General features: G+C 43.5%; 1 protein-coding gene across 4 annotated transcripts in view; it reads right to left on the reverse strand.

Annotated features, from left to right (window-relative positions):
* Positions 1-3753: 3753 nt before the first annotated feature.
* RARA (retinoic acid receptor alpha) overlaps positions 3754-27976 on the reverse strand; it is a 109644-nt gene continuing 85421 nt past the window's right edge. For all 4 annotated transcript variants that reach the window (XM_073683370.1, XM_073683371.1, XM_073683372.1 and 1 more), the window contains 7 exons: positions 19961-20109; positions 15458-15599; positions 12097-12257; positions 10833-11009; positions 9812-10016; positions 5925-6083; positions 3754-5375 (listed from right to left, as the gene is read on the reverse strand). In XM_073683370.1, the coding sequence (XP_073539471.1) occupies positions 5167-5375; positions 5925-6083; positions 9812-10016; positions 10833-11009; positions 12097-12257; positions 15458-15599; positions 19961-20109 (1202 nt within the window). In that variant the 3' untranslated portion in view covers positions 3754-5166. The remainder of the gene's footprint in view (positions 5376-5924; positions 6084-9811; positions 10017-10832; positions 11010-12096; positions 12258-15457; positions 15600-19960; positions 20110-27976) is intronic.

The following is a 27976-nucleotide window of genomic DNA, read 5'->3' on the forward strand; positions in this document are numbered from 1 at the left end:
AGAATAAAATAAAAAATAAATGTTATATTTACCTTCTGATAGCCCCCGCTGCGCTCGTCCTCCCTTGCCGGCAGATCGCGGTGGACTGAAGGACCTGCGCTGACGTCAGTGTCATGTGACGGCAGGTCCTTCAGTGCAGTGTACCGCGATCTGCCGGCAAGGGAGAACGGAGCCAAGCAAGACTGCGGGGGCCATCGTAAGGTAAGTATAGATTTGTTTTTTTATTTTTTACCATTCTTTAAGGTCACACTATATAAATCTATGCCGGTTGCATGGATTTATATAGTGTGACCAAGTTGACAAGCACTTTCCAAGTGATGCTAAAATCGCTTGGAGAGCGCTTGTCAACCCGCATGCGGCAATGCATGTGAAGAAAGCTTCACATCCGCATGTCCCTGGCAGGAAAAATGCATGTACAATCCGCATGCGTTTTTTTCTGCCAGGGAGATGCAGAAACGCTCAGGAAAAATCCGGAGCATTTCTGCATTGTTGGCACATAGCCTAAGAGACAAAATCTAAAAAAAATCCAGAAAATCACATTGTATGATTTTTACATAATTAACATTTTATTGAATGAAATGAGTATTTGACCACCTACCAACCAGCAAGAATTCTGTCTCTCACAGACCTGTTTGCTTTTCTTTAAGAAGCCCTCCTACTCTGTACTCATTATCTGTATTAATTGCACCTATTTGAACTTGTTGTCTGTATAAAAGACACCTGTCCACACACTCAATCAATTACACTCCAACATCTCCACCATGGCCAAGACCAATGAGCTGTCTATGGACACCAGGGACAAAATTGTAGACCTGCACAAGGCTGGTATGGGCTACAGGACAATAGGCAAGCAGCTTGTTGAGAAAGCAACAACTGTTGGAGCAATAATTAGAAAATGGAAAAGACACAAGATAACTGTCAATCATCCTCAGTTTGGGGTTCCATGCAATTTCTCGACTCGTGGGAAAGGATGATTCTGAGAAAGGTCAGGAATCAGCCTAGAACTACACAGGAGGACCTGTTCAATAACCTGAGGAGAGCTGGGACCACAGTCTCAAACATTAGTTACAAACTACGCTGTCATGGATTAAAATCCTGCAGAGCATACATGGTCCCTCTGCTCACGCCAACACATGTCCAGGCACGTTTGAAGAGTTTGCCAATGACCATCTGGATGATCCAGAGGAGGCATGGGAGAAGGTCATGTGGTCAGATGAGACCAAAATAGAACTTTTTGGTATGAACTCCACTCGTCATGTTTGGAGGAAGAAGAATGAGTACAACCGCAAGAACACCGTCCCAATTGTGAAGCATGGTGGGGGAAACATCATACTTTGGGGGTGCTTATCTCCAAAGGGGACAGGACGACTGCACCGTATTGAAGGGAGGATGGATGGGGTCATGTATCGCAAGATTTTGGCCAACAACTCCCTTCCCTCAGTAAGAGCATTGAAGATTTGTCGTGGCTGGGTCTTCCAGCATGACAATGTCCCAAAACACACAGTCAGGGCAACTAAGCAGTCGGTCTGTAAGAAGCATTTCAAGGTCCTGGAGTGGCCTAGCCAGTGTCCAGACCCGAACCCAATAGAAAATCTTTGGAGGGATCTGAAACTCAATGTTGCCCAGCGACAGCCTCAAAACCTGAACGATCTGGAGAAGTTCTTTATGGAGGAGTGGGCCAGTATCCCTGCTGCAATGTGTGCAAACTTGGTCAAGAACTGCAGGAAATGTCTGACCTCTGTAATTGCGCTTCTGTACCAAATATTAAGTTCTGTTTTTCTATTGTATCAAATGCTTATTTCATGCAATAAAATGCAAAATATTCATGTAAAAATCGTATAATATGATTTTCTGGATTTTTTTTTTTAGATTCTAGTCTCTCACAGTTGAAGTGTACCTACAATAAAAATTACAGACCTCTCCATTTTTTGTAGGTGGCAAAACTTGCAAAATCAGCCAAACCAAATATTAAGTTCTATTTTATTATCGTATCAAATACTTATTTTCCCCACTGTATGTTCACACTCAATTTTTGGGGGGAGGAAATCCTGTGTCAAGAGAATTCCATGTCAGAAACCATGCGGTTTTGTGAAGAGGATTTCAGATTTATCGCATTTTTAAGTGGTTTTGAATACGTTTTTAACCACAGATCTGTGAATGTAATCTTTCAGTTTCTTCATGAACTCCCACTTAGACTCGATCATATTGAGATCAGGGCTCTGTACTAACTCACCTAGAAGGGTTGTGCAACAGCAGGCACAACTCTGGTGAAGGACAGTAATTCACGTGTAGACTGCTGCTCCACCCACTCAGCCGATCAAGAGGCTCATAAATATGCAAAGGAGTGAATAGAAAAAAGCGTTGTCGTCTTTAATAGAGATGAGTGTACCCGAACTTAAAATGTCGGCGTTCGTACCGGACAGTTAGTGTCTGGTGCTAAACGCCGTACAAGGACTTCTCCCAGAAGTCCATTGCAATGTTCTTAGAGAGAGAAATTTCCAGCCAAAAGTTTGGGTCCCCATTGTTTTCAATGGGGTTCGGGTTCTGGTTCAAGTTCGGATATAGTTCTGGAACCCGAACTACGAAATAAATTTGGGGTTGGGTACCAGAACCGAAACTTCCATGGGTCCGCTCATCCCTAGTCTTTAATAATTGCTCCTTCATTTTTGAAATCCTCTGTTCTTTACATGACAGCACCCACCACAACACTTTTTTTCACAGCACCTTAATTAGATTGATTCTTATCCGGATCGGGTTAGCTTGTATGATTTTTTTGCTGTTTTTAATTAGCGCTACACCCTACCTGACCTTTAAATTTGCAGGCATGGACCTAAGAGAGGGAGGTCTGATAGGGTAGGATTCCATCGAGAGGATGCCTTGACACTGAATGTAATCAAATTGTGTGAGCCCATTTGCCAGTGTCAAGTCCCTCATTTTTTTAGGTATAGTCTATATGGCAGTAATGCAGTTTATAATTCATGTATTCACTGTTTTCTGACTCCAGATATAACAAAAATGTTCCCATTCACTTGTGTTAAGCAGACATTGAAAATGGAGAAAAACCAAACCACAAAAGGGAGCAGGATTAGTGAAACTGTCTTTGTAGGCCATAGCAACTAATCACAAAAAAAGTTTTAATTTTTCCACAGGAGCTAGAAATCGCAACTCTGAGACTGGTTGCTATGGCTAAAAAACGTCATCTCTACTCATAGACAGTTTTGCTACATTTGCCCCTTTGTGTCTACCAAAAAGGGAGAACACAGAAGTGTAGCTATAGGAGGTGTAGAGGTGTGCTCAGGCCATATTGTCTGGCTGGGCCTAAAGCTTCTGTATAGCATAACTCTAAAAATGGTGTTTGTAAGAGCCACGTGCATGAAACTTGTACACTGTAGGTGGGAAGATCTCCAAAATACATCCCCTATATGATATCAGAGCATATTCAGGCACAGTATGGCTACCTATAGGTGAGTATGATGCTGTATCAGAGTGTGTATGAACCTATAATATCACCATATGCATGAGAGCTAAATTGCCTCCAGTCTATTTGTGCGGTGCCATGATGGTGGTAACTATTAATGCCACTGACTTAGGCACTACTAGGTGCTTCTGCAGTGGTCTCTAATCTGTGGTCCTCCAGCTATTGGGAACTACAACTCCCAGCCTGAAGATAAGCAGAAATCAGCACAACTCGGAGACCACTGTCCTACATAGCACTTTCCATATCATCTGAAAGCACCGACTACACTCAGAAAGTCAAACAAACAAGTTTGTTTTAATATAAAGATAAACGTTTGTGCAGAAGTTAGACAGAAACTTGAGGGAAAAAAACCTTCAAAGTAAAACAAAAAAAAAAATGAAAAACTTTTTTTCACATAAAAAAACTTTCACATCTCATTTATTTAATGTTTTTTGTAGCCTTTTCTTTTTTTTCTCCTTTATTTTTTTTATTTTTTATTTTTTTTATTTTTTATATTTTTAATTTCAAAGAAAAACACCTCACCCCCTCTTGTAAATTTCTGCTGGTGTGTAGAGGTGTAAGAACGGCAAGATCTGTTGGAGGAGGTAAAAGGTGGGGGGAGTAAAGGAGATCGCAACGTTTAGTGGTTAACAGAAAATATGTGAGACCAGTGATACTGTGCAGCTGGTATAGAATAACTATGAATATGGCTTCAATCCCCAAGGTACCAAAGTCATAGGGATAGCCATTAAATTGCAGTTCAATCCTTCCATGTGGTCAGCAGTAGCGGGGGGCCTTCCACTTCCAAATGAAAGCACTCCACTTTCCAGCAGAAAGCACTCTGCCATTAAATGCGCTTTGCGCCCTGGTAAGGGTGTTGGTGCTTCCCACTAGGATGCTCAATGTCCAAGCAAACTGCCATACATTTCAGCCTAGATGTAAATAATTACATTTTAAAATATCTTAAGAGGTTCCTTCGTGGACTAAAATCAAGGGGGAAAAATGTAGCAAAAATATATATATACAATTTTTCATTTCTTTTTTTTTTTGCACCAATTTATATAAGATCCTAAAATGCTTCTTTTTTTTCCAGTTACAATGCCTCAAGCTGCACAGATATTATCCTATGTAAAGATCCAGAAACTGCTGTACAAACAGCCAATCCATTTTAAAAGCAGAGTGCTTTGGGGGTGCAAAATGGCAGTGAGTGGAGTTAATGAACCAGCATAATTCTCCTGTGTGAAGTGATGTTTAAATGGTCACCTCTTTAGCAGTCTCAAAACGTCTCTTAAGCCCTCCCCCACCTCAATCACACAGACACAGTGCGAGATTCGGCTCAATCTTAGTCTTTTTCCGAGTCCATTCTCCATGCTGTGGGTGTAAGAAGAGTACTGTCCAGAGGCACAAGGTTGAATCTTGAGGAAATGAGGGGACTGAGGGCTTACACATCCACGCCCCGATAATTCTCTCTCCTGAAGAGACCATGTCCCAGGACTAAATACAGCACAGTGATGATTCCCGGTTGAGGTTTAAAGAGAGTACAGTGGAAAGGTAAAGCATGGTACAGTGAAGGAGATCCAAAGGAAGTACATAAGGACGTACGAAAGAAAGTGGGGGTTGGGGATAAGTAAAAAGTGAAGAGCAGCAGAAAAGTCTGTGCATGAGCTGGTGAGTCTCTGTGCCATGTTGCCTTGCTGGCTAGCATAGGGTCAGGGTGAGTGTGTCGAAGGGCTGCTGTGAGTGGAGCTAGGAGAAAGGCTAGGACTGCAGCTCCCTGGGGGGACAGGAGTAGGCGGCAGCGTGCTAGGAGAGGCTGCCCCTAAGTTGTCTAAGCCTTCAGAGTTCTCTAGCATCTCCTGGATGAGAGGAGGCATGGATCCTGGGATCTCCATCTTCAGAGTGATCACACGCTCAGCACCTGCACAGTTAAAGGGAAACGTTAGTTCAGTGATGTATGCATTTATGCAGAACAAACCAGGCATTATGGGACATATGTGATCTATATTAAGTCAATCTGAATTGAAAATCACAACATTTTTGTGCAACTCTGCACTGCGCAAAAATTATGTGAAGTTTCAAAGTGTTTTACGCCAAAATACTAGAGTAAACACTGCTGAATCTGCTCCATAATGTCCATTGTGCATTGAAATCAATAGGCAAAGTGGACATATAGGGTCCTGCAGAGACTCTCTGTAACTGCTGTCTACTCTAGCTAATTGGGTTCCCCTGCCAAGTGCACCTCATGTGGTAATAAAGGATCTAAGGGCATGGTAAAGATGTATAATCTGGCTGTACACATGTGCCATACACAATGGTTGATCACTTCAAGGCAAGATTATGGCTAGTCAAAAAGGTCAGAAGTTGACTGAACATATATCTGTAGCCATCGTCATAGATCTTGGACATCAAACCTGAATAATGGAGCTTCCTTGGTCAGACTGTCAGTAATTTATATTGGCACACTTACCCTTGGCACTGATGCTTCGCAAGTCTGTGATCTTCATTAACATTTTGGGGAACATATGGGGTTTTTTCGGTCTTCTCCTCCTGACATAGATTTTAAGTGCCTCCAGAAGTGGTTCTTGTAACTTGTCCACCTTATCTGGCTGCTCCAGGTCTTGTCGATCTGATTAGAAATACATATTTTAGGTACGATTCTGATTTTCTATATCCAGAGATAGATATGTATACAGTACAGACCAAAAGTTTGGACACACCTTCTCATTTAAAGATTTTTCTGTATTTTCATGACTTTGAAAATTGTACATTCACACTGAAGGCATCAAAACTATGAATTAACACTTAACAAAAAAGTGTGAAACAACTGAAAATATGTCTTATATTCTTGGTTCTTCAAAGTAGCCACCTTTTGCTTTGATGACTGCTTTGCACACTCTTGGCATTCTCTTGATGAGCTTCAAGAGGTAGTCACCGGAAATGGTCTTCCAACAATCTTGAAGGAGTTCCCAGAGATGCTTAGCACTTGTTGACCCTTTTGCCTTCACTCTGCGGTCCAGCTCACCCCAAACCATCTCGATTGGGTTCAGGTCTGGTGGCTGTGGAGGCCAGGTAATCTGGCGTAGCACCCCATCACTCTCCTTCTTGGTCAAATAGCCCTTACACAGCCTGGAGGTGTGTTTGGGGTCACTGTCCTGTTGAAAAATAAATGATGGTCCAACTAAATGCAAACCGGATGGAATAGCATGCCGCTGCAAGATGCTGTGGTAGCCATGCCTTCAATTTTGAATAAATACCCAACAGTGTCACCAGCTAAGCACCGCCACACCATCACACCTCCTCCTCCATGCTTCACGGTGGGAACCAGGCATGTAGAGTCCATCCGTTCACATTTTCTGCGTCGCACAAAGACACGGTGGTTGGAACCAAAGATCTCAAATTTGGACTCATCAGACCAAAGCACAGATTTCCACTGGTCTAATGTCCATTCCTTGTGTTCTTTAGCCCAAACAAGTCTCTTCTGCTTGTTGCCTGTCCTTAGCAGTGGTTTCCTAGCAGCTATTTTACCATGAAGGCCTGCTGCACAAAGTCTCCTCAGAGATGTGTCTGCTGCTAGAACTCTGTGGCATTGACCTGGTCTCTAATCTGAGCTGCTGTTAACCTGCGATTTCTGAGGCTGGTGACTCGGATAAACTTATCCTCAGAAGCAGAGGTGACTCTTGGTCTTCCTTTCCTGGGGCGGTCCTCATGTGAGCCAGTTTCTTTGTAGCGCTTGATGGTTTTTGCCACTGCACTTGGGGACACTTTCAAAGTTTTCCCAATTTTTCGGACTGACTGACCTTCATTTCTTAAAGTAATGATGGCCACTTGTTTTTCTTTATTTAGTTGCTTTTTTCTTGCCATAATACAAATTCTAACAGTCTATTCAGTAGGACTATCAGTTGTGTATCCACCAGACTTCTGCACAACACAACTGATGGTCCCAACCCCATTTATAAGGCAAGAAATCCCACTTATTAAACCTGACAGGGCACACCTGTGAAGTGAAAACCATTTCCAGTGACTACCTCTTGAAGCTCATCAAGACAATGCCAAGAGTGTGCAAAGCAGTCATCAAAGCAAAAGGTGGCTACTTTGAAGAACCTAGAATATAAGACATATTTTCAGTTGTTTCACACTTTTTTGTTAAGTATATAATTCCACTTGTGTTAATTCATAGTTTTGATGCCTTAAGTATATAATTCCACTTGTGTTAATTCATAGTTTTGATGCCTTCAGTGTGAATGTACAATTTTCATAGTCATGAAAATACAGAAAAATCTTTAAATGAGAAGGTGTGTCCAAACTTTTGGTCTGTACTGTATATGCAAATTTGAAGAGGATTTGTCACTAGAGCTCACAATACAAACTGTATTCATTATTATACAGACCTATTAGACTTGAACTTACTTTATAAAGCCAGTTTAGAATAGCTATATAATCATTATATTAAAGGGGTTTTCTAAGAATGAAATAACATTGCCCCATCACATAATTCAAACGGCAGCCTGTCTTAGTCACTTGACAGGATGGGCTGCAGGCCTAAGAAACACAGCTACCGAGAGCAGCTGAAGAAAGGCAGTAATAGTTGAAGAAATAAATCTTCTCCTCAGTTGAATGAGCACAAAGGCTTTTTTTCTACAACCTGAGTCTTCTGTGTGCAGTCAGAGAGGAAAAGATTTCTTTTCCTATCACACAATTCTCCGGCAGTGTCGGTATGTGTGTTAATGATTAGTGTTGAGCGAACTTGTTCGGCATTTCAAATTCGGGTTCGTGTTCGGGGTTCCGGCTTGTTCACTCAAAAAAAATCAGCTCCGCCCACGAACATCTCTGATTTGCCACGCTGATAACATGTTATCTGCATGACAGTGTGACAAATCAGGGATGTTGGTGGACGGAGCCGATTTTTTGGCACGAACAAGCCGGAACCCCGAACACGAACCCGAATTTGAAATGTCGAACAAATTCGCTCAACACTATTAACGATACAGCTCTTCTGTCGGTTGAGACACAGGTCTAGGGCTCTGTTTCTTTACACTGCAGTCTGTCCTGCCTGACATGTGACTTGAACGAGCTACCATTTAACCTATATTATATTCTTGAAGAACCCCTTTAAGATGAGAATTTTAGTCCGGCTGCAGCTAGACTCCTAAAATGCTCATTTTAATATTTGGCGGGAAAACTTTCACAAAGGATTGCACAGCCACTGTGACACGGATTTTCAAAGTACATACTCTTTTCATTTAGTCTCATCTGGTTTAAGAGATTTATTAAATACTGTGGCCAGTTTGCATTGGGAAATCTGGTGGCAGATCCCATTTAAGAGAGAAAAATATTATGCTAAAATAAAATGCTAATACTTCAAATGACCACAGGGTGGCGCTTAATACTCAGGTAATACCACTGGATTGCTTACTAAATCTAACCTTGTTGTATTGTATGAGAAATCTGCACACAGATAAATAGGTTATCCATAAAACTTGGCATTTACATCTTTACAGCTTTATAAACTAAGAAAGAAAAGCTCCTTACATCTGCAGGAGAGGAAACCATTCGTTTTTTAACACCCCTTATAACTCACAAATGCAGTGTTGTGCAGTAAGTGCCTATTTGTGCTACAGACAGACAGCAATGCCTGTGAAATTAAAGGGGTGTGGAAAACAACACTTTATAAAGCTCTAAAGCTGTGTACAATGCCATATGCTTCTCTCTGGACTTTCCTGTATACTAGTTTTTTTAAACATCTCCAGCTGATATATTTTATTCTTCGTAGCAGGACATATATTTTGCATTATTTTGGTTTTGCCTATGACTTGACATAGTGAGGTATATCTCTATTTCTACCTATCATTCTGTGCCCTTGGTCACCCAGTAATGTCTACCCAGTAGGTGAAATGTATGTTAACATCTGCTCTGCCATGTATCAATTACCCGGGGCTTTGTGAGTGTCACATATCTTCCTGTATTGCCTCTGTCACATTGGTGCAATTCATTAAATGGAGCGTTTGTTAGGCAGAGTATCCTTAGCAATCAGCCCGTCTGTCAGTGTCATGACAGCATGGGCTGGGGGTGCATCCATCAGTGCATTTCACACCTACCAATCCCCAGATTAGGGGACTGAAATGCCATGTTGGAAAGAAAAGGTAGTCACAGCTCCATTGATTCTCTGTGGTATTGCCAGAGAAAGCCGAATAGAGCACTGGCCAATTTCTGCCAGTCCCATGGAGAATCCAACAATACAGAGCCCAGTTCTTCAAGCAGTCTGATCCCCTCCAATCAGCAAATTCTCAACTCTCCTTTCAATAGGTTATAACTTTTAATGATGGGAAAGACCCTAAAGCTTTATAAATCACTTGCCTCCGGAAATGAGACAAATGGCGCTCAGGAGACCAGTCTCTGCATCGTCCATTTCTAGCGGTAGCAGCTGATTGGCGAAGGCAAAGACTAGATCTGTGAGAGGTCCAAAGCCTGCATTGTGCATCTGCGTCCGGTTTAAAGTCAGTCCATCTGAGAAGGTCATGGTGTCCTGGTCGGGCGTGTAGCGTATACAAATTCGTAGGATCTGTGACAAACCAAGAAAGATATGTGGGAGAGTTAGAGAACAACAGTTAAAAGAGAGAAAAAGAACAGATGCAAGCAAGAGTGTCCACAAATTAGTGACCCTGAAGAAGGAAATCATTGTGCCGAAACCTGTAAATAGTTTATGTTAGTGTATCCCTCCATGTATCCGATAATAGAGCTGAGCCACAAGAAACAATAGGACTTGCGTAATAAGAGAGTGCCAGCAGAAAATGCGCTGGGGCTCGCAGGAAAAGGCTCGTTCATTTACATTTGTTTCGCTTGACTACACTAAAAGCTTCATGAAGATGGTTACTAAGGATGACAGTGCGGTACATGCAGGCTGCGCTGAGTTTCGTAAGCAATAACTGACCTCATAGAAGTCTTATTTCACAATCCTGTGCTGGACGCAGACATAAATACAGTACATTATGTGTATTGTATGTGTGTGACGCTGCCTCCATGAGTAGTGGCTTTCTCTACTTGTCTGCGTAATATAAGTAGTGCAGGGATCTACTCACATTAGATCACTGTCCTCCAAACGATTGTCCGGTCGACAGATCTCTCTCTCGACTCCCACATACATTGGAGAGCTCAGCTAGGTCAAGAGCTCCTATGTTCTCTATGACTCCTCTTTTGGAAACCCAGCATGCCGATCTTTATTTCCCCAACTTAATCTTTTGTGGGAAATTCGAGAGGCCCCCATACACATTAGACTGTCAGCCAATCTGTAGATTTAGATGACTTTTGTATAATGTTTATGGAGGCTTTTATTGGGGACCAACATGGATGTACCCTAACAACGCGGCATAAAACCTACCAGGATGTCCAGGCAGGCGGCTTTAAGGAGCGTTATTTGATCGGCTATGGTGAGAGTGGTAAATCCCGGTAACTGTTTGGCAAATTCCACCGTCTTGATTATACATTTGGTGGACAGCTCACTGAATTTATCCCATAGATCGATGTCCAGGGAGACTCGCTGTTCCGAGCTGAAATTCTGAAAATCAGAAAGAAAGGAATAAATACATCGAAATTAAGTGAATGGAATGTGTAATTTAGGAAAAGAAATTCCCTTTACGGTGTCTCCCTCATAGGGGGTGGTCCGAAACTAAAATTTATTTTAATCCAAAATGTATTTAATGTCATAATCTAATCTCTGTTGTAATGTAATTGAACTAAAAAGTCCCTATCGTTCCCTCACTACACTATCTAACTTCTTTATTTATTTATTTTTTTATTACTTCCTAGGATGATGCTTCGTTTGAGAATCCCAGTGCATGCTGATATAGTCAATCAAGTTGTCATCAGGGGGCAGAGGCTACGTTAATTGTCACAGTCTCAGCATCCTCCATGAAACAAAGCGCCATCAGTGACATCAATTTCAGGGGCTGGTCTCTGCTCTACTGAGCATGCGTAGGTTGTCAACTCCAACGTATGCTCAGCAGATTCTTGTCTTTGTTCAATATGCACAGTGACAGTGCGCTCATAAGAAGTAGTGAGCCAGCATGAGAGCACACTGTCAGTGCACGTTGTAAGACTAATACCTGGCATACAAGAAAAGCAGAGACCAGTGTCGCCCCCACAAGTGACGCACAGAAAAGCATGCTTTTATTCCGTGTGCGTTATGGATCACACACAGACCAATTGTAGTTTGCTAGTATACAAGAGCGTTTTTCCACATGGATCGATGGTCTGCTTGGAAAAAAATGCAACATGCGCTAGGCTGGTCCATTTAACAGACTAGAATAGTATGCAATATAAGCCAGATCATGCATTCATCCACAATACGGACGAGCACACGGAGCCAATTATGTCTTACAGATTGCTAACTCTGTCACACACTTCACATGACTACAACATCTGGTTTTCCAGTTTTCTCACTCCAATGAAGAAATTAGCTATGGAGAAATATCATAGTATGATCCTGCTGTAGGTGCTGTGCTACACTATAGTGATAACGGGAGATCCCCATAATCATGGACGCAAGTATAGGATTGCACTGGGGTTCAGGAACTGTAAGTTATACCCCTGGTCATAGGGCTCCTGGCTGGGCATAGATCATGTAGATGGAGTGTGCCACTCACTGTAGTGTATTTGCCCAACTGGCACAGTGAAGGGAAGGTTTCCTGGTGAGCTTTCCGCACTTTCTCGATTAGGTTTTCAGTCTCTGGGCTCAGCACGTAGCTCTCTGTTACTTCAGGTTTTGGGGGTTCCTTCTTTTTCTTGTTGCGGTCGTTGCGTACAGCTGCAATGAGAAGACAGAGGAGCAATGGTTAGAGATCACAGACCTGAAATAGTGACATGTGGATGCATTAAATGTCATCTGCTCTCCCTCTCAATACAGGATTACAGGATGGGAAAATAAGATCTAGGACTTAACCGATATAAATAGTCAGAGCTGGTTAAGTAAAGCACAAACGAAGTTGTTATACAGTTCATATAGGAAATGTATACTGATACATAATGAGCTTTTCCACTGTTAATATACATTTACTGTATGTGATATTTACCTTACATTTATTGTATGTGACAATACGATGATTGGTGGAACTTTCAGTCACAGACTAATTTGAGACAGACTGGATGTTAGTGATGTGATGATGCCTGATGGCCCCATAAAGAAGGATATTCTTTATTAAGCAGTGAATCCCAGCAACCATTTTGAATGATAGCTGCAAAATATTCATCAGATTTTTTTTAAAAAAAATACACTTGCCAATGACATCACTCTATGGCGTTGCAGAGAAAAACTTTAAAAGCAGCTGGGACCTTCTCCCTGCCCACGGCCCTAGAGTGACAGGTCTCCCCCTATACACACATGCAGGGAGAGACCCAGGGAGAAGCCGCTGTGGGCCCGCCTGTCCGACTAGTCTCCTGTGCGGCTCAGTCCGCGGTGGCTTTTAAAGTATGTATTTCTCTGAAACGCCATAGCATTTCAGAGTCAAGAATACATGGCTGAAATTATGCAGCCAGTGCCTGATACCTGCTGCCCATGCATCGGGCAGCATATATCAGCTGTCAGGTTCCTTTTAACCCCTTTTGTTATGTCGTGATATCATTGGCAGGTGTATTCTTTGACAAATCTGATTAATATTATGCCTGTATCAGCTGTCAGGTTCCCTATAATTAGAGGGGCTGCCCTAATAAATATATTACAGAAGAGGCAGCATGGAGGCTCAGTGGTTAGCACTACTGTTCTACAGCACTGGAGTCCTGGGTTCAAATCCCACCAAGGAGTTTGTATGTTCTCCCCGTGTTTGTGTGGGTTTCCTCCGGGTTCTCCAGTTTCCTCCCACACTCCAAAGACATACTGATAGGGAAGTTAGATTGTGAGCCCCAATAGGGACAGTGATGATGAGGTTTGTAAAGCGCTGTGGAATATGATGGCGCTATATAAGTGAAATAAATAAGAGACCCCTTCTATGTACACAAGCGGAAACCCAAGAATAGCGGCAGTCATTCTGGTGGACTCAAACCTTCCTTCTTGGCTACAATATATAAGCAGACACCTTATAGGAGACATACAGCACTCTGCAACTTCTCAGCAAAATCAACTATTCTTCATGAGGCAACCCCATTAAAGGGACACTAAACCCAAGCACTGAGCAATCTATTGTTCCCTGTAAGCCGCCATAACAGGCTTGGGAGAAGTTCACCGTCGTGTCCTAGTTCTGAGAACCTCCAGAAATATTGTCATACCTGTGCCAAGTATCTGCACCTCTTTATAAGCTTCTCATGTTAGAAATTAAAGCATTGTACCAGTGAGTTATTATAATACCGCATTTTTGGCCTCCTGGTATACACGCTCAGGCTATAGGGTCAGACGACCGTTTTCTCTCCATCCGAGAAAAACGGTCTGATGATGCTGAGGAGACTGTGATCAGGGTTCGATCACAGCGGAATCCATTTTTCGTGGAGGTGGAGAGAAAAGAAAAGTTTCTCCACCTTCTCCATGCAGTCAGTCCGTAAAAAGCGGATGTCATCCCAGTGCGGTGCGGTATCTTCCATGGACCCATAGAATTGCATTGCCAATTTTGATCTGACACTAGAACAAAATCGAACAGGTCACTGATTTTTTTCCGTGAACCACTATGGCTAAGGAAAAAATCGGACATGTGCACAACCCCATAGAATACCATGGGTATGAGTGCTATCTGTCAAAACCACGGATAGCACTCGTCCGATTTACACGGTCGGTGCACGAGCCCTTAATGTGTCTATGGAGTTACATTAGCCCATGGAGGCCAAAAATGTGCCCTTTTGGCCAGTATACCATAAAATGAAGTATGGAATAAAATATCAGACAAAGCTATTTCATACACAGGATCCTGTAAAAATCAACAATAATCAACAGTAATAGTCTATGGGTGATGGATGCCGTTGTTAGGCACCACAGACTGTATTAAATTCATATGTTGGGAGCATATATGTTACATGGAGGCCAAAAACACAATGTGAGGCCTGTCCTGTTCATCTGCAATGACGACCATATCTCATTTCATGATCAAGCACAATGCAGTGACTCATACATGTTGATGTGAAGCGGCTGATATCTATGGTGGTAGGAGAGTAAAATACATATAGCAATGAGATAAAACTGACATGATGGAGATAACAGGACCCGGACCGCTCTGCCGTTATCTGCCACAAGCTGCGGTCTGGGCTCCAAGTAACATGACAAAGAACGAGCCCTCGGTGTTAGTCAACCCACCACGTTTTCCCATGTCAGGACTTTTGCTGAAGATTACAGATGGAGTAGAGTTTATTGCAGCAAGTCACGCTACAGATTAGCATCCTTATCTCACGCAGCTAAACATAAATTTGTCCTGATAGGTCTAAGAGAACATGGGTTAAGCTCTTAATCCTTGTAGTCTTTCCATGCACACAGATTGTATATAGTTCCCATATATATATCATATAGTATATAACTTACATTGGAGTCCTACAAATCACTAAATGGATCATCACAACCTGTACAGATAGGGTGGCATTTATAGCAGCATAGCGAGGTCTGCCAGAAAAGCTGACGTCCTGACCACACAAGAGATAACTTTGCTGGAAACATGAAGCCAGTGTGGGTAGTGGTTATTCCCACTGTGGTCACAGCTACTGACCAGTCTATATATGCCGTGCTTGACTATAGGCAGGTCAGTTTGGGCAGGTAGGCCCCAGGCTTTGGATTAGAGTCTCCATTTTGCCCACAGTCTTAAATCCGCTGCACAGAAACAGAGCTTTTATTCTGGCAAATAGAAAGAGGATATACATTGTCCGTATAAATCCACCAATTCGTCCAACCAACAGAATCCAACAGGTGAATCAATTTTCAGATACTCGCTATTAGGTGGAAAACTAACTTGTCAAAGCCGTTTACCCAAATAACAGTGAAGTCACAGATACATGCCACTGATGTAAAACCTATAACTGCGCATGGTAAGACACACTCACATTCTTTGGACATGCCAACCTCGAAGCATTTCTGTAGCCGGCAGTACTGGCAGCGGTTCCGCGTCACCTTGTTTATGATGCAGTTCTTGTCTCGGTGACATGTGTACACCATGTTTTTCTGTATGCTGCGGCGGAAAAAGCCCTGAGAAGATACCGAGAAACAAATTTACATTATCATCTACATATTATCTATTGATATCACAGCAATTAATAATATTATTATTAGTAATAAACCTCAACGAACAGGGTCTATTCAGAGTTCTCTATTCTGGTTACAAAGGTTATATTCTCACCTATGACAATTCTTTATTTCCCCTATTGCCTTCTAAGATCACAAACAAGTGCACATACAGGTGAAGGATAAAAGCCCAAGACAAGTAAGCAAAGGGCATATACAGGTGTAGCAGAGCTGAGATTGTGTTCTTGACATCAGTGTATGATAATTGTTTTCCCATGAATTAGGTGGTCAAATCTGGGACAACATTATGGATCCTGTTGCACTGGGATAGAACATTACCTACAATGGTATGATAAAGAGTCTGTCGGCTCTTCTGACATTCGTGTTTTAGTCAATACTTGTATTCCCTATGAATTAAACAAAAAAAAAAAATCACCAGAAAAAAACGCTATTAACCTACAGATATGGAAATAATTTTCAGGTTAATAGCGTATTATGCTGCCCGGCGCCTGCACTTAGCCAAAAGCTGCAGGGAGAAAATTAACTTTATTCTCCCCAGCAGCGTTCCCATTTCAGTCACGGGGGCGGTGTCAGCGCTAGTTCAGTCACCGCTCTAAGTATAGAGAGCAGCGGGTGTAATCGCTCCCCCGGCCATGACTGACAGCCGGCCCTAATGTCGGGGGCAAGGTTACAGCCGTCGCTCTGTATACTCAGCAGTGACTAAACCCGTGACGGCGCCACCCCCGTGACTGAAACCGCGCCCGACCCTGACTGACACTGGCTTTGGCTGTTAGTCAGGGCCAGGGGCACGGTTTTAGTCACAGGGGCAGCGCCAGCACTGGTTCAGTCACTGCTGAGTACACAGTGGCAGCTATAACTGCACCCCCGGTCCTGACTGGCAGCTGGCCCCAATGCAGAGCCAATGTCAGCCAGGGCATGAGACGCTGTTACAGCGGCCGCTCTGTAAACTCAGAGAAGTGACTGAACCAGTGCCGGTGCGGCCCCCTTGACTGAAACGGGAACGCTTCTGAGGAGAATGAAGTTCATTTTCTCCCCAGAGCGTTCGGCTACATGCAGGCGCGGGGCAGCATAATAAAGCTATTAACCTGCAGATTAGCCCCATAATGGCGTTTTTCTGGTGACAAGTTCCCTTTAATGCTAATGAAAATTTATGAATAAGTTGACATTCCCCTTGTCATTAATGCTATTCTCCACATAGTCCAATCAATCAATGACAAGGTCAGTATATGTCAGATTGGAACAATAACATCCAAGTGTCTATTTATTCATATATTTTCAGGAGGAATAAAAGAGGAGCGGCATGAAAAAAGTTCTAAAACAAAGACGCTCCAAAGTTTTAAGGGGAATATAAAGATTTCCTAAAACAGACTAAACTGGTCTGAATACATCTGAAAATCAGCAGAGTGCAAAAGATTTAGGCTGGTATGCAAAAAATGCTGCAAAGAAAAAATGCTTTCAAAATAGAAATCTTAGTTTATTTTTATCAATTAAAAAAATGCAATTAAGTGAATGAACAAAAGAGGAAGCTAAATCACATCAATATTTGGTTTGACCGCCCTTTGTCTGCAAAACAGCTCTTCCAAACAAGTTGGAGAACTAACCACAGATCTACTTCAGGGCTCTGTGGAGGCTATATCATCACTTTCAGGACTCCTTGTTCTTCTTTACACTGAAGATAGTTCTTAATGACATTTCTGTATGTTTGGGGTAGTTGTCCTACTACAGAAAAAGTTCGGAGCCAATTAGATGCCTCCCTGATGGCACTTCATGGTAGAGAAGCATCTGCCTGTATTTCTCAGCATTGAGGAAACCATTAATCCTAACCGAATCCCCAAGTTCATGTGCTGAAATGCAGTCCTCAACCTGCAAAGAACCCCCACCATGCTTCACAGTCGCTGCAGACACTCATTGTGCCACTCTTCAGCCCTATGGTGAACAAGCTGCCTTCTATTACAGCAAATATTTCACATTTTGAGTGATCAGTCCAGAGCACCTGTTGCCATTTTTTGCACCCCAGTTCCTTTGTTTTTGTGCATAGTTGAGTCATTTGGCCTTGTTTCAATGTTGAAGGTATCGGTTTTGACAGCAATTCTTCCATGAAGACCACTTCTGGTCAGACTTCTCCAAACAGTAGATTGGTATAGCAGGTTCCCACTGGTTGCTGCCAGTTCTAAGCTGATGGCACTGCTGGACATCTTCCGATTTTGAAGGGAAGTAAGCGTTATGTGTTTTCATCTGCTGCACTAAGTTTCCTTGCCCAACCACTGCATATAGGTTTCTCAATGTTGCCCAGCAGTCATCAAAAGCTGAGAAATACAGGATTCTTATTCATCATGCAGTACCATCGGGGAGGCATCTGACTGGCTTTAAATATATTCTGCAGCAGAAAAATTACAATAGAGAAGAACAAAGATTCCTGGAAGTAATGATATGGCCCCCGCAGAGTCCTGATCTCAACATCATTGAGTCTGTGTGATTACATGAAGAGTCAGAAGGTTTTGCTCAGGCCTACATCCACAGAAGATCTGTGGTTAGTTCTTCAAGAAGTTTGGAACAACCTCCCTGCTTCGTCCTTCAAAAACTATGTATGGGGGGGTCAATGTGCCGGGGAGGAGGGGGGGGGGGCAACATGAACTGTGCACTCTTGGATGCTGCAAGCATAGGCAGCTCTGTCTCTGTAACATCGGAGGGGCAAAGGATCCAGCGATCCGGCCAGCATCAGGGCAGCATTAGCTCTATTGTCTAGGAGACCAGCTACCTCAGATAATCTACAGTGGTGGCCTGTAACCTAGGCAATTAGCAGTAAATAACAAAATTACAAATCCCTATGTTCTTGAGAACACAAAGGATTTTTACTAAGAAGTAAATTGCAAAGGTGCCTGTTTTTACAAGTACTTAGCAATTTTACCAATTGAAGAACTTGAGAATAACCCTTAAATAGCATCATCGGAAATCTCAAGCTCTATTTCCTGTAGGCCAGTAGATGCAATGAGATTGGCTCTTCTGGCTTCTTCGAACCTATCACAAAGCAGAATATTCTTGAGTTCGGAAAAGTTACTGCGCGTATCATTTATGAGGGTCAATAAAACATAAAAATGATTGATTAGTTGAGTATCTTTACATAAATATAGTAATATATTTCTAATCACCTACCATGGTCTGTATTATACTCCTGAGCTGCATTCACAATACTGCTCCCTTCAGAGCTGAACTAATACATCATTCCTGACTGCTGCAAGCCTGTAAAGAACTTTCTTTGGTGATTTGTATACAGGGTAGTGCATCTTCATACCAGGCACTTATAGGAAATATACTAAAGTTGGCCATAAGCATTAGACAGCTGTTGACAAAGGTATTTGGGTAAAACTCAGCATGGCCAATCCTTTTCCTCCCCAACATTATCTGTCAGGGGCAAGTCTGTAGGCCTACATGCACATTAGAGGATTGTATAAAGTTGAAAGGGGTTGTCCAGGATTAAAAAAAAAAATGTCTCTTTTCTTTCAAAAACTGCCACCCCTGGCCATAGGTTGTGTGAGGTATTTCAGCTCAGATGATTTCAATGAGGCTGATTTGCAATATCAGACATGTACATGCGAGGGAGAGACTGGTCCATCATCTGCAGCGGTACAGGGAAGAGGCGGCAGGGGTTGGCGCCGGACTAGTCTCATCTCCGGCTCTACTAACAATACTTTCTCTGGAATGCCAGAGCGTACTATCCAGACTGTGATTCATACTGCCTACAGTTTGGGCAGCAAGAATCACTTGACAGGTTTCCTTTCAATATAGTATAATATATTTATATATATATAGGCTACACAATCTGAACACCATGTAAAATCACATTACAGATGACATACAGCGTTATAATGAAATTGTGCGCTGTTGTGCTGTCATCCTGTGATTTTAGGTCCCACGCTGGGTGAACATCACAGCATTGAGGGCAGGCGGTTTCCTTACATGTGGAAGAAACTGAATGAGACCACAGCAGGTTCTAACATAGGGATGTATAGACATCTGCAGTACTATGGCGCACAATGTCAGTGTCGGCCCTGTGTGCGGCCCGGCATTTAGAAAAAATTGATGACGCGCTGTAGTAAAGCGGATCGTCAGCAATTCTAATTAATAGCCTTAGTGTTCACCGACCTACAGTGATTATTGCAAAATTTTTGCACAACATTCTCTAGGGTAAACTGCTTAATAAATCAGCCCATATGAGTGTATAGGAGCCTTTATAGTAGAATACTGTATCTGCCTTATATTTATGTCACCACCACCCCCCTTACAACAACACAGCCAGTACTTACCTTACAGCCCTCGCAGGCACTGACACCATAGTGATAACCAGAACTCTTGTCTTGACACACAAAACAGGGTTTGTAGATTCTGGGGAGAGGTGGCGGGGAAGGGGGGCTGGGGACAATTTCTTCCGAACTGGTGCTTTGGGTCTCAATAGCTGAAATGAACAAATAAAAATTAATGATTAATGAATGTAATAATACTGATATATTCTCTGGCTGCAAACAATCATACAATAGTCCCTGTGTCACAGACGCTAACAATTAAATTCATCCAGAATACAAATTTGTGGGATGGGGCATGTTTGTGAACAATGGAGCGGCATAGGAGACTCATGATTGTGCAGGATACCCAAGGGTAACATAGACCATATGAACAAGAAGCTCTCAGCATTCCTGCTGCCGATTCTTAACCCGATGGATTACCTGCAAATCAAAAATAGTCTCATCTTGAGATCACTTTAAAGTGATTGACTACATATTATCATCATGTCATTTATATATTTCCAGCACTATGCTGACCCTTTTTTATATCTTTATAGCAACCCCCCCAAAAAAGCTCCAGTATTAAAAAGTAATTTTCTATCTACCAACAGCTACCACTAGGGGGAACTTAAGAGCTTCCTGCATACTGTGTTATTGGAGGGCTACTGTAATGACAGAATGCAGGAAGTTCCCCCTGGTGGTATCAGCAGGTAGCTAGCGTGCCAGCTGTAAAATTTACATCTGAAACCCTACAGACTACCGTGATGGAAAAAAAGACACAAAAGTACAGATTGTACGTAGGAATGATCTATTATTGAATCCGATTGCTGTATTTGATCCAATGATACGGGTTGACCAGATCCCCTGAGTGTTGAATTGGAGGAATTTTCCTGTAGCAGGAAGCAGTGAGGCACCGCTATTGTAGACAGATCTGGACATATTCATGAAAACCATTTCTATTCAACGAAAGGAAAAAAAAATCAAAAGCTGAAATTTCTACCAACGGAAACTGAAATGAGTCAGAGTCGAGTCTGCGGCTCTCCTGTAATGTGCACTGATTCAGTGTGATCTATCAGCCAGCAAACCGGCATGGATGGTATTAATATGGCCGGTAATGCGAGTTCACCCTAATCTCAGTGGTTATTACAGTGTTCGTCTGATGACATGCCATTCAGGGTACTGGGAAAGCTGCATGACTACCTGGACATTATATATTGGTGGCCATGTTGGTTGTCACCCAACTAGTCCAGACTCCTGGATGATAAATCTGTCACGTTTCTATATATGTCATTTGTGTCCAGTCAGTTTTTTAATGCCTTAGCCGGACACAACTGATAGACAATTGAGCACATCATGCACTGATCTGACGTCCAGAGCTGGATTAGAAAACATTGTATGTAGCGTTTTCTGATCCAGCCCTAAAAACAATCTGGTGCAACACAGACATGCTAGATAAATGGGAACGATCCCATAAATATCTACGGGAGTTTCTGTAGCATACCAAAAATAAAAATAGCGGAATGGCCAGATAAACGGACAAGAGGCCTTGTTTAGTGACACGTTCCCTACCTCCTCTACCCCCCACCAGTCAGGACACTAGGAAAGCTGGGTGACAACCCCTGTATATGTATGGTTTAAGCCTTGCTAGAGGTACTGGCCATAATTGATAACTTCATTTTCACAAGGGCGAATGAGGTCAGATGTTTGTCAGTTGAACAAATCCCCCAATTCAATGGGTTCCGAATAAAAAGCAGATGGAGGAGAGGATGTGGGAGAGGGGGCGGACAAAGCGCGTGTGGTTATAATAAAAAACAAGAAGAAGAGGTGAGGCTCACCACCAGAATTGGACTCCTTATCAAATACACTGTTACATCAACTGCTCCAAACACTGGCCTAAGGGCTCATGCCGACATAAATTGGTCCAAGCCGCGGGTCTCCCGACCGGAGAATGTCAGCTTCATGTATTTCTATGAGGTGGTAACTCTTGGGTCGCGAGACCCATGGTCAGCCCATGCACAGACTGGCTGCGAGTCTACGGACCAGAGAATGTCAGCTTCACGTATTTCTATGAGGTGGTAACTCTTGGGTCGCGAGACCCATGGTCAGCCCATGCACAGACTGGCTGCGAGTCTCCCGACCAGAGAATGTCAGCTTCACGTATTTCTATGAGGTGGTCACTCTTGGGTCGCGAGACCCATGGTCAGCTCGTGCACGGACTGGCTGTGAGTCTACCCACCAGAGAATGTCAGCTTCACGTATTTCTATGAGGTGGTAACTCTTGGGTCGCGAGACCCATGGTCAGCCCATGCACAGACTGGCTGCGAGTCTCCCGACCAGAGAATGTCAGCTTCACGTATTTCTATGAGGTGGTCACTCTTGGGTCGCGAGACCCATGGTCAGCTCGTGCACGGACTGGCTGTGAGTCTACCGACCAGAGAATGTCAGCTTCACGTATTTCTATGAGGTGGTCACTCTTGGGTCGCGAGACCCATGGTCAGCCCATGCAAAGACTGGCTGCGAGTCTCCCGACCAGAGAATGTCAGCTTCACGTATTTCTATGAGGTGGTCACTCTTGGGTCGCGAGACCCATGGTCAGCCCATGCACAGACTGGCTGCGAGTCTCCCGACCAGAGAATGTCAGCTTCACGTATTTCTATGAGTTGGTCACTCTTGGGTCACGAGACCCATGGTCCGCACATGCACAGACTGGCTGCGAGTCTCCCGACCAGAGAATGTCAGCTTCACGTATTTCTAGGAGGTGGTCACTCTTGGGTCGCGAGACTCATGGTCAGCTCGTGCACGGACTGGCTGTGAGTCTACCGACCAGAGAATGTCAGATTCACGTATTTCTATGAGGTGGTCACTCTTGGGTCGCGAGACCCATGGTCAGCCCATGCAAAGACTGGCTGCGAGTCTCCCGACCAGAGAATGTCAGCTTCACGTATTTCTATGAGGTGGTCACTCTTGGGTCGTGAGACCCATGGTCAGCCCATGCACAGACTGGCTGCGAGTCTCCCGACCAGAGAATGTCAGCTTCACGTATTTCTATGAGTTGGTCACTCTTGGGTCACGAGACCCATGGTCCGCACATGCACAGACTGGCTGCGAGTCTCCCGACCAGAGAATGTCAGCTTCACGTATTTCTAGGAGGTGGTAACTCTTGGGTCGCGAGACCCATGGTCAGCCCATGCACAGACTGGCTGCGAGTCTCCCGACCGGAGAATGTCAGCTTCATGTATTTTTATGACGTGGTCACTCTTGGGTCGCGAGACCCATGGTCAGCCCATGCACAGACTGGCTGTGAGTTTCCCGACCAGAGAATGTCAGCTTCACGTATTTCTATGAGGTGGTCACTCTTGGGTTGCGAGACCCATGGTCAGCTCGTGCACGGACTGGCTGTGAGTCTACCGACCAGAGAATGTCAGCTTCACGTATTTCTATGAGGTGGTCACTCTTGGGTCGCGAGACCCATGGTCAGCCCATGCAAAGACTGGCTGCGAGTCTCCCGACCAGAGAATGTCAGCTTCACGTATTTCTATGAGGTGGTCACTCTTGGGTCGCGAGACCCATGGTCAGCCCATGCACAGACTGGCTGCGAGTCTCCCGACCAGAGAATGTCAGCTTCACGTATTTCTATGAGTTGGTCACTCTTGGGTCATGAGACCCATGGTCCGCACATGCACAGACTGGCTGCGAGTCTCCCGACCAGAGAATGTCAGCTTCACGTATTTCTAGGAGGTGGTCACTCTTGGGTCGCGAGACTCATGGTCAGCTCGTGCACGGACTGGCTGTGAGTCTACCGACCAGAGAATGTCAGATTCACGTATTTCTATGAGGTGGTCACTCTTGGGTCGCGAGACCCATGGTCAGCCCATGCAAAGACTGGCTGCGAGTCTCCCGACCAGAGAATGTCAGCTTCACGTATTTCTATGAGGTGGTCACTCTTGGGTCGTGAGACCCATGGTCAGCCCATGCACAGACTGGCTGCGAGTCTCCCGACCAGAGAATGTCAGCTTCACGTATTTCTATGAGTTGGTCACTCTTGGGTCACGAGACCCATGGTCCGCACATGCACAGACTGGCTGCGAGTCTCCCGACCAGAGAATGTCAGCTTCACGTATTTCTAGGAGGTGGTAACTCTTGGGTCGCGAGACCCATGGTCAGCCCATGCACAGACTGGCTGCGAGTCTCCCGACCGGAGAATGTCAGCTTCATGTATTTTTATGACGTGGTCACTCTTGGGTCGCGAGACCCATGGTCAGCCCATGCACAGACTGGCTGTGAGTTTCCCGACCAGAGAATGTCAGCTTCACGTATTTCTATGAGGTGGTCACTCTTGGGTTGCGAGACCCATGGTCAGCTCGTGCACGGACTGGCTGCGAGTCTCCCGACCAGAGAATGTCAGCTTCACGTATTTCTATGACGTGGTCACTCTTGGGTCACGAGACTCATGGCCAGTCTGTGCATTGCGGACTGATATCTGACATCTGCATGAACCCTTAAGATTGGACACAAAGGGCAATTGTCAGAAATGTGGAATTGTATCTGCCTCTAAAAATAGTTTGATCCTATTTTCATTATTTCTCCGACCATTATAGGTCTAAATAAGATAATATCTTACTCCTATATGAATTCTTCCCATACATACAGGAGTGTCAATTGTCACATGGAAATTTACTAACAGAAATGTGCCAGAATTCTCTTGTGGTTTGCTCTAAAAAACAAACAAACAAAAAAAAAAACTACATATGTGTTCTAGACACTTTTTGCATGTGGCTTTACAAGTGGCTGTGACTTAGTGGAAAGGGCTGTGGCTTCAAATGTCACAACATAAAGTAAGCCAACCAAAAGGTGGACAAAGATGCACCAAATGTGTCCACGCACCAGTCTGTTTAGTCCAAGTTTACGACGTTTTGTGGTTTCTGACAGGACTACGGGTTATCTCAGTGGGCAAATTCGGCTCTGCTAGATCACGGGTGGCTTGCATTAGGATTTTAGTCTGATTGTGCAAGTGTTGGGAAGTCATAATTACAGCAGTTCAGCCAGACGGTGACATTGCTGCTTGACCTTTACCCTACAAGTCGCGTGTCAAGACTCAAATTCCCCACAAATACCACAGCTTCACATACACAGACGGCAACTACAGAGAAAATACGCCTGTACCATCAGGACCTGGAGATTTACTAATATAAGAAACAACATGGCGGCAATGACGTCTCCCCTACCGGTTGTCAGAAATTTTCTGAAAATCGCGAATGGCAAGTTTGTCTAATTACATAGTAATACATGTCAGCCTAGTTGTGTTATAGGTTACTCAGGAATGCGGGAAGAATAGGAGCTGAGATGCAGTATTTCACAATGGTCACTATGGAGCTGTGCTGTTCTGCTGCTCTGGTGTTCCATGTTACCGCTGCAGCCAATCACTGACGTAAGCAGTGATACCGGTGTGTACAGCGTTTGGATATTGAGACCAGTCATGTGCTGCAGTAGTCACTTGGACGTGCATGACGTCATTGATGCAGAACAGCAAACAAAGGCCAACAGGGACCACCAGAGAAGAGGATTTAATAGGTAAGTGAGTTTTTTTAACTTTATCCCATTTGCTGCTATTAGGGTATAGTACTTTTTTTTAAAAATCCCAGAACAACCCCTTTAAACTGTCCTGGAGTAAAAGTTGCACCTGGGCCGCTCATATTTGAGGGGGACTAATGGTCCCTGTGCCACATGAAAAACACCAATATTAGGCTATGTTCACAGTGTTAATACAACCATATTTTCGGTCCAAGGAGTGTCCATGAAAAAAAACCTAACAGCACTTGGACCAATGTTATTTAATATGGCGGTTCAGATGACAGAAAGTGAATATAAATAAATAAATAAATCACAGAATACATTAGTATTCTCCATATTTTGGACGAGACTTGCCTATTCCAGTCATGGATGCGCAAAAAAAAAAAAAAAACATATTTATAGATCAACTGTATATGATCCAATTTTTACGGATACATTGCAATTCTTTAACATAGGAAACTGTATTTGGTCTAGTAAATTTTAATAACTGCTGGTGTATAAAAATGGATGTCATATGCATGAAAAAATGTCCCTCTTTTCAGAATGAAAATCATGTGATTTTTTTATATGCTCACGTAAGCCATACAAATGAGACATGGTAAGTGGGGTCCTGTAGTTGGCTTCACATCGGGTCTAATAAATTTCAAGTTCAGAGACCAGGCTGGTTGGATCATGCCCTGTACATTTTCTTTCAGAGATAAGTGGCGCCAGAGGTGCCAGATGAGCTATCTATGGCCAGAATTTAAAAAAAAAATAAATGAATAAAATGTTTCTATGGGGAGTTATATAAGGAAGATGTATACAATGAAGACTGATTACAGCGCAGCTTCCCCTCGGTGGATACAGTCACACAATTAAAGGACGCCACTTTTGACAACAGGGATAACAAATGTGCCGCTCTTCCTCTCTGGGCCTCACTTAATTAAAGAGATGGAAACAAAGGAACAATTTTTCTGATGTAGTCTATAACTTGGGGGTAACACTGATGAATCAGAGGACGGGTCTTAATTACTGTCTGCGCTAATTGTGAAGTGGAGCTAATAGCATCTGACAAGTCTAATAATATTATACTGTGATTATTCTGAATCCACAGACGCAGGTGCAGGAGAAACAGATATCCCTGCGGCGTCATGGCCTCTATTCACATCAGTCGTCGTATGCAAGCGGCACGAGGCTATCGACCCTCCTGGGTAGGGGCTGCTTAATAAAACCATATTGTCATATCAATACAACTTACAAACTCGACTCAGCTGCGTCAGACAAAATCAGCACTGCTATATCTGTACACTAGAAGCAGAGTTATTATCTAAGGCGGATACTATGAGCCCCTCACACAATACAGCAGGATATTTATACCAAACACAATACAGGAGTGCGCCTGCCATCTCCCTCCCCCAGCGGATCATATTAACGTCCTCACATAACCCCAACCCAATTGTCAGTTGATCCTGAGTCACTACCTAATCTCTCAAAGTCCTGCTAAAAAAAAGGAGCCGTGACGGTAGACACCCTCCAGCACAGCACATATAGTATTTATAAGGAGAGCGTGACTAGAACAACGTACACGATCCAGGATATGGCTACAATGTAGACACTGTGGCAGTAATATACTTCACATATGACACTGCTCCACCTCATTATACAGCACGTCTATACATAGGCCAGGTTCAGGATCTGCACACCAGTCATTACAGGAAAGGTCCGAACATCGAGTACATCCGTGTATCCATAGATTCACATCCCAAAAATTAGGAGCTAAAAATGTCTAAAAGATCCAATAATTGTTCCTATAAAATATCCTAAAAAATGTATAGAAGTTTTCACATCTGCTTGTTAGATACAGGAGCTGCAATACCAGACACAACCAATGGGTAAGAGTGGCGCTGTTACTGGAGCCAAAACAAAAACCCAGAGAACATGTAATAAGAACTCTAGGTGTAGATACTAAAGCTGGCCATACACATACGATATCGCTATCTCTCCCGACTCCCCCATACACATGAATGTTCAGCAGAGAAAGCTGCTGCCAAATAGCTCTGGCGGCGACTTATCTCCAGAAGAACAAAAGGATCGAGTGTCAAGATTCAAACAGTCCAATCCTGATCTACCTCAACATGATCTTTCGGAGGAGAGTTGGGAGAGAGACCCTTACACTTTAGGAAGTTAACCACGCTGCTGATAATGGTGGAAATGAGCAACTATTATCCTCATTACAGAATGGCACAGCAGGCCCGATGCCAACCTTTCATTCTGTATGCTCTGCTGGAAAAATGCAGAGTGCAGCGCTCAGCAGCCCTGTAGGGGATAAAAAGTTCCCCGTTCCAGGTGGTGGGACCCTAACAATCAATAAATTATCACCTATCCTGTGGATAGATAACTAGTTTACACCGGAAACTCCCTTTAATATGATCGTTCAAATGAACTTACGATCGGGCGCATTGTGTGATCGCTGGCACACTTGCATGGGCC

This window comes from Phyllobates terribilis, unplaced genomic scaffold (genome assembly GCF_046119375.1).
Source record: "Phyllobates terribilis strain yellow unplaced genomic scaffold, ASM4611937v1 Scaffold_5__5_contigs__length_657084704, whole genome shotgun sequence".
Classification (NCBI taxonomy): domain Eukaryota; kingdom Metazoa; phylum Chordata; class Amphibia; order Anura; family Dendrobatidae; genus Phyllobates; species Phyllobates terribilis.